This window comes from Myripristis murdjan, chromosome 8 (genome assembly GCF_902150065.1).
Source record: "Myripristis murdjan chromosome 8, fMyrMur1.1, whole genome shotgun sequence".
NCBI classification, from domain to species: Eukaryota; Metazoa; Chordata; class Actinopteri; order Holocentriformes; family Holocentridae; genus Myripristis; species Myripristis murdjan.
The window spans coordinates 10,527,855-10,543,020 of record NC_043987.1 but is presented as its reverse complement, the minus strand read 5'-3'; the positions used below and the strand labels follow the sequence as shown (position 1 = coordinate 10,543,020).

General features: G+C 40.8%; 2 protein-coding genes across 2 annotated transcripts; both read left to right on the top strand.

The window, feature by feature from the left end:
• The first annotated feature begins 889 nt into the window (after window positions 1–889).
• Window positions 890–6,071, top strand: ypel3 (yippee-like 3). Its single transcript, XM_030058254.1, has 5 exons — window positions 890–1,279; window positions 2,094–2,212; window positions 2,519–2,562; window positions 3,706–3,814; window positions 4,845–6,071. Exons 2-5 carry the CDS (start codon window positions 2,096–2,098, stop codon window positions 4,932–4,934), a joined length of 360 nt encoding a protein of 119 aa, XP_029914114.1. The 5' UTR covers window positions 890–1,279; window positions 2,094–2,095; the 3' UTR covers window positions 4,935–6,071.
• Window positions 6,072–9,388: 3,317 nt separating this feature from the next.
• On the top strand, window positions 9,389–15,151 carry atp6v0ca (ATPase H+ transporting V0 subunit ca). Its single transcript, XM_030057927.1, has 3 exons — window positions 9,389–9,618; window positions 12,417–12,600; window positions 13,963–15,151. Exons 1-3 carry the CDS (start codon window positions 9,546–9,548, stop codon window positions 14,165–14,167), a joined length of 462 nt encoding a protein of 153 aa, XP_029913787.1. The 5' UTR covers window positions 9,389–9,545; the 3' UTR covers window positions 14,168–15,151.
• The last annotated feature ends 15 nt before the right edge of the window (window positions 15,152–15,166 follow it).

Genomic DNA, 15,166 nt, shown 5'->3' with positions numbered 1-15,166 from the left:
TACTTGACTGCTTTGGATGTGTGCTGGACTAAGCAATGCAATTATGTGAGACACCACATGTTTTTCATTTTACTCATGTTGTTACAATGAGCATGAAAAGTACAAGATCAAAGAAGGCAAATGAAAATGATGCAAAAAAAAAAAAAAAAAAAATGTAGCTTTCCTTATTGGTGTGTTAGGGTGCAAATACCCACTCTAATGCACTATCATTTTAATGTAATACCGTGCAGTGTATCTGCCAGTTTTGTATTCACTGGTGTCTATTAATGAAGTCACACACCCACAGTGAGCACATGGAAAAGGAGGGTTACCTACTTCCTTGTTTCCCAGGCCATGGTCAAAGTCCTACCACATTACCGTGATAATAATCAACCAGTTTGTTGGTGAAACAAAGGCTGTATTTTTCTGACCTGGTTGGCCGTGCGTTGCAATGTGACAAGTCAGTTAATGGAATAAGTGGATCAATTCAGACGGAGGTCTTTAATGGCTGTAAAGAGCAAAGGTCTACTTCCACTGACCCAGGAGGGAATCGGCGCTCTCACCGGGAAAATCCAGTGTCTACGTGCAGAAATAAAGCCAATAAATCAACAGCAACAGCCACTCCCGCCCGCAACAGGGGAATTAAACATTTCCTGAGTTTTGGTACATGAATGCAATTATGTATATACTCCAGGCCTGCATCACTACATTGGTGCTCAGTCTAAAATCATATAAGGAACTTTATCATACAGCCACTCCAGATGACAGACGGTGTGCTAATTTAGCAGCAGGTATAAAAATGTATTAACAATCAAACTGCCTGATGGCCATAAAAAGAGACTCGTGTGAGGTGGCATCTGATTGGCTGACCCATATTCTGGCTGCCAACGCGCGATTCTCATTGGTCGACATGGATTTGTTTTGTACTTGCTGACGCAGTTGAGACTTCCTCCTCTGTGTTTTGATAAACAAACTGCATTTTTCTCCCGCCGCCGCCGCAAACTAACCCTGTCAGCCTGCCAGCATTGTCGGATTTTACCCACCGAGAAGACAAAGACAGCCGAGGGAAGACGAGAGTTGGTTTAAATTCACAGCAGAGGCGCGGGTAAACGGTTTCTTTTTTTACGAGGGGAGCGAAACCTGCAACAAAAGACTTTTTTTTAGTATTATTTGAATCATCAGCGCATGGTCGACCGCTGGACCAAGCCAACCTGCTGACCACACTCTCTTGTCGGATGCATCTCAGTTAACCTGCCCGCTGTCGGTCACATTGGTCCACCGAGAAGAGCCCTAACATTAGGTGGGTCGACATGAGGAAATATCCTGCAATGCGCATCTGACCCACTGTAGCCGAGCTGCTGCTGCTATTGCTGCTGCTGCTGCTGCATGTCGAGCCAAGAGCAGTGTTAGCTAGCTAGCTAGGTTAGGTCTGAGCTGAGTGTCGTGCTGTGTGCATGTTTAGACGACCAGCAGCGAGGCAGGACGACGCAGAAATGGCAGTGGTGCAGCCAGCACTGCGACGAACCGAGGCTGATTTACTGTTTTCATCTACTGACGTCGTGCAGAGACAGTAGCTAGCTCTGTGGCAGCTGCAAGTACCACTTACTGCGTGAACCAGGAAGCAGGCTGCCAGATCATAATCTCAGAAATGTGCCCTAATCTGTCAGTGTTTGTATGAACAAAGCTAGTTAATTTGTGACCGTGCTTCTGCTGCCAAATCTTCGCCAATGTCTGCACAATAATACTATTCAAATATCCCCGAATATAATACATCACAGTAGTTTGCAGCCACTTAACGAACTTGGTTGGGATAAAGCAAATTTCAGTGACATTGCATTACTATGATCAGATTTGTTTTGTGGGTTGTTTGGACCCAGTGCCTAATGGTTGCAGTCCTAGCTTTGCTGCACTGCTCATTCATCACTGATCAAATTAATAAAAATGAAGGAGGACCACAGTCAATTTAAAGAAATCCACTCAATATCTAATTTATTTGGTGTGTTTAGTGATTGCCTTGGCATGGTAATGGCATGCCTTAGGGATCACCATCTGCGTGTGTGCATCATCCCTCTTTTTAACTACAGTCCTGCTGCCGATCTACTTTCCCCCCTCAGACATGGTGAAGCTGACAAAGGCCAAGACATTCCAGGCCTACCTGGACTCCTGCCACCGTCGCTACAGCTGTGTCCACTGCCGCGCCCACCTGGCCAACCACGATGACCTAATCTCCAAGGTGAGCACGCTGCCACCCATTAACATGACCCATTATTGTAGATAACATAATCATTTCAGGTGCAAAGTACTTGATGGCTCCTACTCAGGCAAGAAGGAAGGGATAAAGTTTTGACTTTCCAGGTCTTAATAAATATGAGAAAGCCCTGAACTTACAAGAGTCTGCAGATAATTGGTAAAGTTTGTAAGGTAGCAGATGAACTCTTGGGTTTTCTGACTGGCGCTGTACCTGTTAACAAACTGAATAATTAGGTTTCCTGCCCTGCTTGAACGACACTTCTTCTGACTTCTTCTGTTTGTTTCCTAGTCTTTCCAAGGGAGTCAGGGCCGAGCCTACCTCTTCAACTCTGTGTGAGTATCATAAACTGTTTCAGTTTTTCACTATGATTGAATTCACTGGAAAATAGCCAGTTTGTTATACTATTATGCTTTTCCAGTATGAGGGTTGCAGTCTGAGACTGACATCTCCTTACAGACAGTAGGTAAACAGTTCTGTGTTGAATTATAATTATTATTATTATAAGGCTTATAAGGCTTACCCCAAAGAATGTGAGAGAGGCACTTCATTAACGTACAGCATTGCTTTATGAAATTTCTCATCAGTCTTACAGTTGATTGCTTCAGAGTATCATCGCACCAGAATCACTTTGCCAAAAAAATCGTTTGGATTAACCCTGCATAAATAACAACAAACTTCTCAGATGGGGTGTCCAGAGGCAAAATGTTTTGAATTGGGGTTCGTGGCTGAATACATATCTCTTAGTGGGTCATGGACATGAAAAAATGGGAGTCTGTGATCTAGCGTGTTTTCACAGCGCTTCAACTTTGACTTTCTCTAGTTCTCTGAAAACAAATCCCTGGAATCAGAAACGTGTTTACACAAACCACGTTGGTCAACAGACAATTAGATTAGCTTCAGAGTGGACCCTGAAGTCAGATGCGTTTGCTCACATGCGCAGTCACATTTCTGTCGGGTCAGTGGGTCAGGAATACTCGGACTGTAACCTCAGATATGACGGCATTCAGGATTCCCAGGCTGACTGAGCGTAGCACTTAATTCCAACTTCCTCAGCATGTGGACAGTTTGAATCTCATGATCTGAACTGCACTAAACCAGCTGAAATTCTGTTCAAAATGGATTCAAGTTGTGTTCAAGGCTTGTTTCAAGGTGTATTTTGTTATATATATTTTGAAATATAGCCTTTTTTTCCTTCCTCCCTCAGTAAGTCCTTGTGCCATTGTGTAGAAGTGGCATTTTAAGGGTGCCTGTAAGACAAATGTTTGTTTTTTTTTTTGGCTGTCACTTTGTGGCAATAACCTTGTGAAGAAAAATAACCGTCTGATACTCAGAATAGCAAGGCATGTTTTTAAGCTCTGGGTAGTCTTCTTAGCACATGTTGGAGGCAGTGAGTCAGATATTGTGCAGGCAGCTCTCAGTAAATCATAGAGAAGTGGGCTGTTTGATGTTGACAGTGCTGCTGCCGCTGCTTTCAGAGTGAACGTCGGCTGCGGTCCTGCGGAGGAACGGCTGCTGCTTACCGGGCTCCATGCTGTGGCCGACATCTACTGTGAAAACTGTCACACCACGCTGGGCTGGAAATATGTAGGTACACACAGCTGCATGTAGCTCTCAGCTACGTGTGCATAGAGGTTGCAGTTTACCAATACAAATCAAATCACCTTTATTGGTTACCTCAATGTCTAAAATGAGTGTAAAGTGAGAATCTTGCTCCTCAGCAATCAATCTGTATATATTGTAAACATAACAAATGCAGCTATTGTCTAGGAAATGTAACCACAAACTAATCTAATATAAATAAGTCTAATCTAATATTATCCAATCTAATATTGTACACATATCACAGGGGACACACTATATACTGATATTTTTGCACTGTAGTCAAGACAGCTGATCTAAACATACTGTGCAATGTAGTGAAATGAGTCCAGTGGGATGAGATGTCAGTGCAGATTATACTGCCAGGCGATGTAACAGGCCGTAAAATGATATTCATAGTGCAGAGCTGTTGAAACAGGTAGTAAAATTCCATATGTATACACATATACAAACACACACAAATGTACAGTGTGGTCATGCTGCAGATTTGATGAAATGTTAATGATTCACATTGGGCAGTTAAGATATTAAAGGCAATGTTGCTAGATTATAGAAATTAAAAAAAATACTCACTTCCATAGTTGATGATCTTTACATGACTGGAGTATAAAGTTACGTTTCAATCAACTTTATGTGCTTAAGCCTAGGATTTGGCATTATATCGATATATTGATTTTGTGATATTGGACTAGATATCAGCTGAGATTGATCAGATATTCTTATATTGTGATCTGGCATAAATTATGTCTTTTCCTGTTTTTAAAGGCTGCATTACAATAAAGGGATTCAGTTTTGTGAATTTAATAGACTGCTCTAGGTGTTGTATTATTTACCCCTACCTGCTTGGTCATCAAATCCTCGTTACTAATTATTGTTTATCAAAAATCTCATAGTTTATATATTTTGTAACAGCACCAATAGTCATCCCTTTAATATCTCCTCGATATTGAGGTATTCAGTCAAAATTACAGCCCTACTTTAGCCGTACCCTGTGTGTGTCTGTCTGTCTCTGAAGGAGCAAGCCTTTGAACTGAGTCAGAAGTACAAGGAGGGCAAGTTCATCATCGAGCTGTCCCACATGATAAAGGACAACGGGTGGGACTGAGGCGCGAACCTCGACGCTTTCTTCATGACTCTCTTTCGAAGTTCCATCCCCTCGGCCTAAAAGGGTTCCAGCGTAGCCTCCTCATCCCGCATACGAGCCATCGCTATGCCACCCTTTCACTTCATACAGCTTTGCCAAGAATAGCATGTGATGCCTTATCTTTTTATCTTCATACATTTTTCCAACAACTACGAGAGCACATATTGCGTATAATAGTGCTATCCCAATTCTTAGTTGTGCTGGGACATGGCGTGAATGAGTGTAGGGTTTGTGTGTTAACGACAGACTAGGAGACGTAGGCGCACAGGCACGTGTGCATGTTGGGTTTTTAAGAGTGTGTGTGTTGTTTGAGTGATGCCACCCTTATCAGCAACCACAAAACGAACTCGCTCAGTGGGAGTGGGGTCAGTGAAAGTTTTTTTGAACTTCTGATAATTTGACCTTCCTTGAAATTTGATGCAAATACTTGGGTTTGCCTTTTGGGTAAAAAGTGCACGTGTAGGTGTATCTCTGATGGCCCAAACAGTAAATTATTTAACCCATAGCTCATTTGCCAGTGATACAAGTTCACGGGGAATACTTAGAGCAATAGGAGGGCTTGTTTTTATTGTGTATCAATAAAGTTAATTTTTTTTTTATTGTACAAACGATAACATTGGTAATGGTTTGTCCTCCGCAAGGCGATCAGGGTATTCAGTTCGTCGCTTAAAAAGGCTGTAAAATTCTTCAAGAATTCTTAGACATGGAGTATGAGTGTATTCTGTTTGTGGGTATACATTTTAGTGCGTGTGTTTTAATGTGAGAGAGGATATGTGTGTGTCTGTGCAGTGTGTGTGTGTGTGTGCTGAGATGTCACAAGCTAGACGGTGTAGAGAAGCATTTGTCTGGGGTTCACATCTGGAGTTCGACAGTTGGGATATCCACTTTTACCTACTTCTCTTAATCAGATCGATCCTTTGTAAATATAACTTAACATTGAGCAGCCCTGATGGATACATTTACTCAATCATGGTAGAGCAAAATGTGTTTAGAATTATGTAGCATATTTATGGTGATTTTTACGTGTGCTTCTTTCATTAAAGTGTATTATTTTAACCTTGACCTCTCACATTAAAATACGGTATGTGGTAAAATGTCTGAGGTTGCCTTTCCTTTGTCTTGTTTTTATGTCAGCTTAATGTGGTTAAGGGTCTTTTATTTGTTGCTGATATTTATTCCAGTCTTTCCTGATAAATGCTGTTCACTAACAACTTTTATTCCAGTGAGAAATGCTGTTTGAGTTTGGGGAAAAGGGGTTTCTCTGGGCACACATAACACAAAAGCATTTTAATCTTATTAGCCTAAAAATCACTGGAGTGGTAATACCTTTGACTTTAAATACAAATGACTCAGTATCTTTATAGAGTTTTAATTAGAATTTAATTGGAGTGCATAGGGTATTGGGGCAAATCATTTACATGCACACAATTTTAGATTTAAAAGTAATTTAGAAGAAGAAACCTTTTCCTTTCTCATTTTATCAGTGGCAGCAGATAATTGACAGCGGTTCCTTTGGCAGGAGAGGGAGTTATAGATTAGTCTGGCTATTGAGAAAACTGTCCAGCAGATGGCGCTGTGGATACTGACGGACAGCCAGGCCAGAGGCTGCTGCAAACAGCACAAGCTCTCAAACAAACAGCAACTGAATGGATGTAACTCATTTACGCCTCAGTGCCCATCAAACATTATAGCTGAAATTATTCTGATATCACTTTATTCAGACGGCTGTCAGTTGCCTTCCATATTTATCTTGGCTGTGGCTGCTGTGTGTCCAAATGTAGGTTGTCTACTTATAAAATAAAATTTGCTCTAAGATAAAGCAAAATGTATGCTATAATGTATCTTTGCAATTATCATGGTAGATAGCTGTAATATTGTCACATTAAGAGTCTTGTTCGACTGATTTCTGTTTTCCAGAGAGGAGTGCAGCAGCAGAAAAAGAAAAACATTGTATATTATCAAGGAGGACAAAGATGACTTTCAAGAATAAGCTTTGAACAACAGGGCATTACACTCAAAGCACAGCACTTAAGACTATAAAGACTGCATGAATGGCAAGACTTCAACAAAAAAGTTAACATGGTCAATGCTGAATGCACTGTCACATGCAGAACAAGTCACATGAATAAGCTGACCCTTTTTTTCTTTTTTTTTTTTTTTTTGAAGGCAGGTTGGGTTGGGGGGCTGATCATCATATGAGTATGCAGAGCACATTGTACTGTTTGCCCTGATATGGTATTTCTGAAAAATCTACATTGAGAGGTTGTTATCAGAAGCTGCATATTTACTTAAACTAAACATTTGGCATATTGCTAGTTGGAAACTTTAATAAAAACTTTAGAGAGTAATTTATGAGCTACCTCCTATAAAATTGTTTTCAAGTGTTTAGTCATAGTAGTCATAACTTTCACCACACTGCACAGTGCTTAGGGAACAGCCCAAGATAACAGCGGGCAGGTTGTGCTAGGCCAGTTGTAGAAAATTTAAAGATTTATTTATTTACATTGTGCAGGCCTGGTGTCTGAGCTACAACTGTGTACATGTTGCCTGTAAAGTTCCTAGTTTAATGACACAGTAGTATTCAGATATAATGTATAAATACATTTGGACTGCATACACAGTGCGGACCAGGGAAAGTCACTCAATCATTTTACACGTTATTTTTTTTTTATTTTATAGTATTACACTTGTGAGAGAGCAATATTATTTTTATTGTTTCCATCTGTATTCATTTAGGTATTGCTCATGGGCTCGTAGCTACTGATGAGATCAAACCTGTGAACTTAAATTGGGTTACGGGATAGACTGCTGCCACTTTTATACTGTTTATTTCCTGTGATGCACTTTGTGATGAACAACACATTTTGAAGTTTATTTGACTTGAATTGACCCAGCTTTACTTTTCACAGTGTAATTAAGCAGTAGTAATTAATGGAAAATAAAAGTATAGCATCACAAAGGATAGGTGATATAACTTTATGTATGAGACTTTTATTGGAGCTCTGAATCTCAGCTTTGTTTATTGAAAACCATCAGTGTACCTCATTGCATAAGATCTTTGACCAGTTACTGCTTTTTCAGGTTTCTGAAGGGTGCAAGCTTCAACTAATAAGATATGGATTAGCATACTTCGACAAGAAGTCCCAAGCAAAAAGAAAAACAATATAAAAGGAAGATGACTCAGATGAAGATGACTCAGGCCGAGGTGGTCATGTCTTTTTGAGCATTTTTCTGCAGACTCCAACAGGTTTCAGCAAGGCAATAGTAAACCTCAGTGGAATGATGTGAATGAAAAATAAGCATGTCAGAGTAGGTAACATCTAACAGGGAAAAAAGTATTGGGCTGCAACCATAGAAATAAATATTTTAAATATTTTTGGGGCTACAATCAAGGAGCTAATACACTAAAGGATATAATTGCAAAACTATGTGGGAGATCACTCAGAAAGTAAGAACACTATTGTACTGTAAGGTGGATTATCAGTGAAATGCTCCTTTAATCAATGTATAAAAAATAAATAAATGAATAAAAAAATACATGTAAATTAGTGTCTGATGTAGTTACCTTCCCTTTGCTCAATGCCACTCTCCAAATAGTGTGTGTGTGTGTGTAGATAGATAGATAGATAGATAGATAGATAGATAGATAGATAGATAGATAGTTAGATAGATAAATAGATATATAGATGGATACAGACAGACAGACAGATAATTGTGACAGATTGAGATTGCGATTGCGATATTTCCAAGTGATCATTCTTTCATCATAATTTTTATTTTAACTGAAAAAAATAATAAATAATAATAATAATAATAATAATAATAATAAAATGAGGATGGGGTGATTTTAGCAGGTGCTGCAATTTCCATATTATACTTATCAATATTGCGATTTCGATTACCCGTGCAGCCTTACCTCACCAAAACAGACTTGATTGGTCTTGTTTCTAATTTTAGAGGGAACCTAGTGATGAATGAATAGCAGCCTGTGCAGGGAGGGTGGGTTTTGTGTTTCGTGATGGAAACTACAGATAACAGCAGGTGCATTTATCTGACCTGTTCATCACACACAGGTTGGAAACACAAATGCTCGTGGTCCACTGTGCTGACATGATACCTAATAATTAATAGGCCGGGATGCTGTTAACAAACTAACATTGCAGGTTGCAACCGCAGACAGCGGACTTGCAGCAGAACATACCACCATATCTGCAGCGCACAGCTCGGCACTAATGCAGACTGTGCGGCGTCCTCCCGTCAACACCTCTAACATTCAACGCCTGCAAATGTGACTCATTTATTTACATGTTGCACGGTGCAAAACACAAACAGGGTGATGTTTTTTGTGCGTTTTGCGTGCGGAATTCCCGATCTCCATCAAATGGACTCTTCCCAGGATAGTTGATCATGTGACTTTTTCCGTTTCGCCATTTTCCTCTTCTCCACCGGTGATCTTGGTGGCTGCTACGTCGTCGCTCCCCATCAGTGTTGTAATAACCTGCTCCCAGCTGGCCGCGGCACATAAACAAGACGGTGTTATTTGTATCTGTCTCACCCTGAAAAAGTGCGATAATGTCTGCTGAGAGTCCCGAGTACTCCCCTTTCTTCGCTGTGATGGGAGCCTCTGCGGCCATGGTCTTCAGTGGTAATTATATCATCCTTCTCATCTGTCATTCCGGGCCTTACCATTTGGGGATTTGTGCTTGATGAAGTCTCGTAAGACACGGCGCCACGTTTGTCAGCCGTTACTTTTTAAATGTGGCACGAGAGGACAGCAGGAGCGTTTTGAATGACGGGGCCGTTAGCTAAGCTGGATGTCGACGGCGTTAGCTGAGGTCAGCTCGCCGTCACGGCTCACACACCTGACGGCGACGACAGGCGGGCGGGGGAAGGGATCCGGGGCTTTGCACGGACATCACGCTAACGTTAAAACCCGACGTTAACGGCGCCCCACGGCCATGTCTGCCTCCAGGGCGTCGTGTTATATCAATATGAGTCGTGTAGTTGACACGACAGGCCAGGTGAGAGACTAGTGGTGTTAGCAAGGTAGGCTAGCAGGTTCACATATTGTGCATCTGCTAGCTGGTGACGCAAAGCCCGAGGTGACAGCTCGGCTACGCTCGGTTTTTTTTTTTTTACACTGGTGTCCCATTGACTTGAATGGGTTTCAAGGAAAGCCAGCTTAACACGGGCTTGCTGGGTTGGGAAATTAACGCTTTGCACCAGGCAAATGCCGGCTGGTAAAATAGTTAAAGCGGTTTTGACTCATGCCCATTGACTATTCTGCTTACTGTTGACATGGCTAATAGTAGCTTTTACCTTGGCGACCCAAGGCAGATTAATGTTAGGCTTTAATGACGCTTTCATTTACTTAGCGCATCGTTTGCAGGGAGCAAATGATACTATAGCTGTTGCTTTATCACCTAACTTATGTTTAATATTCAAAATAATAATTTAAATCTAAGTTTTAATTGGCTGGTCTTCCTACATTGCGAAAAACGGCACCACCATGTAAAACCAGGTTTCAGCTGTATCAGCCAGTCTGAGGCTGTTGTGTAAACCCAGAGACTGTCTGTGGTAAACCCGAGGGACTGGCCTGCCTGTGGCCCAGTATATGGAAATAGAGTGAAGTTTGTGAAACAACACCAAGATGGAGTAGAAGTCACCGCTTTACCATCGCTGTGAGGGTTTACTTAAGGAAGTAGGAAACCTGATACACAGTAAGCTCTGGAAGGCAACTTAATATTGGAGCATCTGTGTCCTGAGCAGGTCTGCGCTCTGTAGCCATCAAAATAGGAAGCTTTTGACCCAAGTTAGCGGGGGAAAAAAAAAAAAAAATATATATATATATATATATATATATATATATATATATATGTGTGTGTGTGTGTGTGTGTGTGTACAGTAGTCAAGTTGTAAAAAAAAAAAAAATTTCAGGGGGGATGGCCAATTTTTTTCACTTGATGAAAAGTGAGGATGGCAGTTTTACAGGGGGGATGATTTTGACCGTTTTTATTTCAGGGGGGATGCCATCCACCCTCATCCCCCCTCAACTCGATTACTGTATATGTACATATATTTATACACACACACATATACACAGGGTTACCCCTGGTGATACATACAAACACGCCTGAAACATTGACTGAATTTTGGCAAGCAGCTCTGACATGAACAGCTGGTGTGGTTTCTCAGTCGATGACCACTGGGAATAAAATAAGAATAAAATACCAGGCTAATCACCTCCACCTCTAGTTGTGCACTGACACCTGGCAACAGAGAGATTAAAGTATCAGTAACACTATTTTTCTATTTTCTACTCTCATATTTTAATTTTCATGTTCAGAGTGTGTGTGTCTAAGCTAAGGGTGGATTGTTGCATCATAAAATCAGTAAGCAGGGTACTACTAAACATTTAAGATAGAGAATTGAACCAAAACATTGGATTAAAAATACAGTATTTGCGTGGCTTACACATACTAAAAGGTTGGTCCAGGTGCCATGTGATCATGTGTTTCTGACCAAAATGCTCTCAAGTTGGAGCCTTTGTGTGGGTTATGGAACCAGGGCTGGCCAAGAGAAAACGTTGCTGTAGAAAGCTCAAGGTCATCCAGTTAAATTATTGTAGTTTTCAAAGTATTTTTACAGTTAAAGCTGTCCTGACTGTATGTCCTCAAAAATACATGAAGTATGATGCAGAACACAAGATCATTATCTAAATGGCATGGCTTGTACAGTCTGTAGTGTTGATGTTGGGTTTGAAGCAGAAAGTGAAATACTTCACCTCAGATATCCAGGGGCAGGAGGCAGTGGCTGACAGGTCATGAAAATGGTGAGGAGGGTGTGGTTAGAGGTGAGAATGTGGGGTTTCCCCCATGGCTCACTATGTGCACCATATACTCTTGAGCGACCTGGATTCAATTCCACCCCGGGCCCTTTGCTGCATGTCATTTCTGTCTGCTCTGTTCTTCCTGTCTCTCTCCACTGCACCTGTGTAATAAAGCAGAAATACCAAAAAGAAATAAAGTGAAATGTTTACCTAACACTGTATACTAACCTGATACTACTTAGGGCTCAGTAATATATATATATTATGGTTTGGATATTTGCACTTCTTGTAAGGTTCCTTGTAATACTGACAGTCAAGGAATTTAAGTGATTCTGCACTCTGATAGATAAAAACTATAAGAAAGTATCTTAAATAAATAAAATATCTTCAATTTAAAGGCTTTTTGTTACTGTTTGACACTGCTGTCTTTTAATTGCAGCCTTAATATTGTGAAATTATGACCCAACTTTATTTGAGTCCTCATGTTTAACTTGGAGTTAAAACTGAAAACCTGTGCTTTGATAAACACATATGTTAGGAACTGTCTAAGTAGAATGTAAACTGAGTAAATCGAATGAATGAAATGACAGGATTTTTCTCTGCTCTGTGTCCAGCATTAGGGGCAGCATACGGAACAGCGAAGAGTGGCACAGGCATCGCTGCCATGTCTGTGATGCGGCCAGAGCTCATCATGAAGTCCATCATCCCTGTGGTCATGGCGGGTATCATCGCCATCTATGGGCTGGTGGTGGCTGTGCTGATAGCAAACAACATCTCTGAAAGAGTCTCTCTGTACAAGTAAGGCCAGAGTTTGTAGCAGACCTGTGACAAAGTAGTTCATACAAACATTTGTGCAAAAGTACTGCATATTTGGGTGTATCCTGGTTGGTGGCTTTGTTGCTCATAGGAACTTTAAGTGAAATAGCTGCATCAAAGAAGCACACCACTTGATGGCTTGGCTTGGAAATAACATAAAAAACAGATTGAGCCACACGGAAAGCTTCCACACACCTTTTATTGACTTTTTCAGGTCAAAGTCACAGTGGGTGAGGGCTCAAAATGTCACTAAACATTTTGTTAGCATTTTAGTGTGCATTTAAAATGAAATCTCAATCTCAACATATACACGTTTTCCCATTTCTATAGGGCAGCTCAGTTCCTGTAGGTAAACAGTCCTGTCAGTGAGTAAAGAGCACTCACTGTTTTGGTTTTTAAACTGTCTCTCTAAAACAAAACGGTACAAAATTTGACTGTTACTGATAATAGCTTTGGTGTTTTTTCTGGGAGAGTACATTTTCTGTCTCGGAAATTATGCCAATACCAAGAACTAAGCTTTTAAGCTTATTATGTAGCTTATTAATTGAGTGTAAAAGTTCAGCTAGCCTGTATTTGGCAAAGTCTGTCTCCATTCACTTGGAGTGCACTTTGGCTCTCAGAGCAAAACAGAGCAGAGCGAGGGTGCTGATCAAGAAACACACTGCAGGCTTGTCTGCTGCCTTTTTGAGACATTGTAAAAAAGATGGTCAGTAGTTTTAAAGAAGGCAGACATGAAACTGTGGGGTTAATTGTGTGTTTGTTCCTATGAACTTAAATGGAGTTTCCACTGACATGTGGGTGAGTAGATGGGCTGAACTTTAATCGCTGCTGATAGATAAAAAATGGATTATAACCCATAACGTAATACTTTCGTGCCTTTTACTCCAAACTATGAAAAAATGCTTGTCAGTCAGAATTTGTAGTAGCCCTTAATATGCCAACATTATGGGATTAAATCAATGTTTGTGGTAAATTGTAGTGGCACGCTTAGTCTTAAGGCTCAAAAACAAATTCACATTCCACTTAAATATCTGCAATAAGGGGTGAATCTGTTATTTATTTTGTGTTTTGCAAACTGTGTAGCTCTATAGACTTTAAGCACAGCTGAAGCACATGATCTGGCATTATATCCTAAAATAACAGGAGCATCCTCGAGTTTCCTCTCAAAACAGGCTGGTCGTTTAGTAACGTCAGTATATACAACTCTCAATCAAATACTTGATTCATAATTATATGAAGTATTGAAGTATTTATTGATTATGGCCTATATAGTAAGACTTGTGTATAGCACAGTGTTGCCTATTGTGGTGACGGTATTCTTTTTTTCTGATATTTTTCCAACAGGAGTTTCCTCCACCTCGGCGCTGGTCTGAGCGTGGGCCTCAGCGGTCTTGCAGCTGGTTTTGCCATCGGCATCGTGGGCGACGCCGGCGTGAGAGGAACAGCCCAGCAGCCCCGTCTTTTTGTGGGTATGATCCTGATCCTGATCTTCGCTGAGGTCTTGGGGCTTTATGGTCTTATCGTGGCTCTCATCCTGTCTACAAAATAAAAGTTTCTGCATCAGCACCATCTCATCCATTCCACATCAAAGCAGCAAGAACAAATAGGAGACTTTCACCTAATTCCATTACACCCTGCGGGTCTGACAGGATGGGATGGCGGTAATAGCATGTTGGCAGTCGCCTCGACAGCCCTGTCTTCAGTAGATGTTTCCATATTGTTTAAAGCCATCCAGTTGTGTCAGGTCCTGTGTGTGCAGAGCAGGCATGGAGATGTGTTTGGGTTGTTTTGGGATGATGTGTGGACAGTCTCCCTGATTCTCGTCTGATCTTACCTGTACAGTGTTCCAGAGCCCCTCCCCCTTCCCCTGTAAATGTAGTAACCCGTCCGTGCTGTGAGTGTGAATATCAACGTTTACCCCTCTGCCCGTTCCCCTCCTTGATTTTTTTTTTCTTTTTTTTGGGTTGTTTTCGGTTGTCATTCTCAGTGTCTGAGAAACTGACTGTTACAAGTATCATGCACATTTTTTTTTATTTTGTTCATGTTCTGTTTTTTTTGGGGACCATTTCAAATCACAATGGTGAGGAACTGTCAAGACATAACTATTTTTTTTGTTATTTATTTCACTATTTATGAAAACTGAAGATTTTGACTTGTTAAGCTGTTTAAATGGAAAAATGTTTATTGAATACCCTATATACATATACATATATAAATTATCTGTGTATAGTTAGATGAATTGCACTGTGGGTAATTGTTCTAAGTGCTTGGAGTTCCTCTGGATGTGGTGTGGTTATTAATGGAGGATGTCCATGTGTTGACATAGGGTTACCTGCGTGCGTGTGTGCATGTGTGTGTGAGCGTGAGAGGGTGTGTGTGAGTGACCAGAGTGTATAATGTTTGTTTAATATAACATTCTCAAACACTAGTATCGTTTACCTGTAGTGCTGCTGTCTTTATTTTGTTTAAGGTGAGAGCTCACTGTTCAGCCATGCCTGTCAGATTTCCAAATAAATCTCAACCTCCTCCAGAATATCGCTGTCGAGAC

Excerpts from the sequence above, each read along its gene's own strand:
- ypel3 (XM_030058254.1), top strand. The coding sequence starts at position 2,096 with ATGGTGAAGCTGACAAAGGCCAAGACATTCCAGGCCTACCTGGACTCC. Across the intron at positions 2,213-2,518 it reads ACGATGACCTAATCTCCAAG|TCTTTCCAAGGGAGTCAGGG; the intron begins GTGAGCACGCTG and ends TTTGTTTCCTAG. Across the intron at positions 3,815-4,844 it reads CCACGCTGGGCTGGAAATAT|GAGCAAGCCTTTGAACTGAG; the intron begins GTAGGTACACAC and ends CTGTCTCTGAAG.
- atp6v0ca (XM_030057927.1), top strand. The coding sequence starts at position 9,546 with ATGTCTGCTGAGAGTCCCGAGTACTCCCCTTTCTTCGCTGTGATGGGA. Across the intron at positions 9,619-12,416 it reads TGCGGCCATGGTCTTCAGTG|CATTAGGGGCAGCATACGGA; the intron begins GTAATTATATCA and ends CTCTGTGTCCAG. Across the intron at positions 12,601-13,962 it reads GAAAGAGTCTCTCTGTACAA|GAGTTTCCTCCACCTCGGCG; the intron begins GTAAGGCCAGAG and ends TTTTTCCAACAG.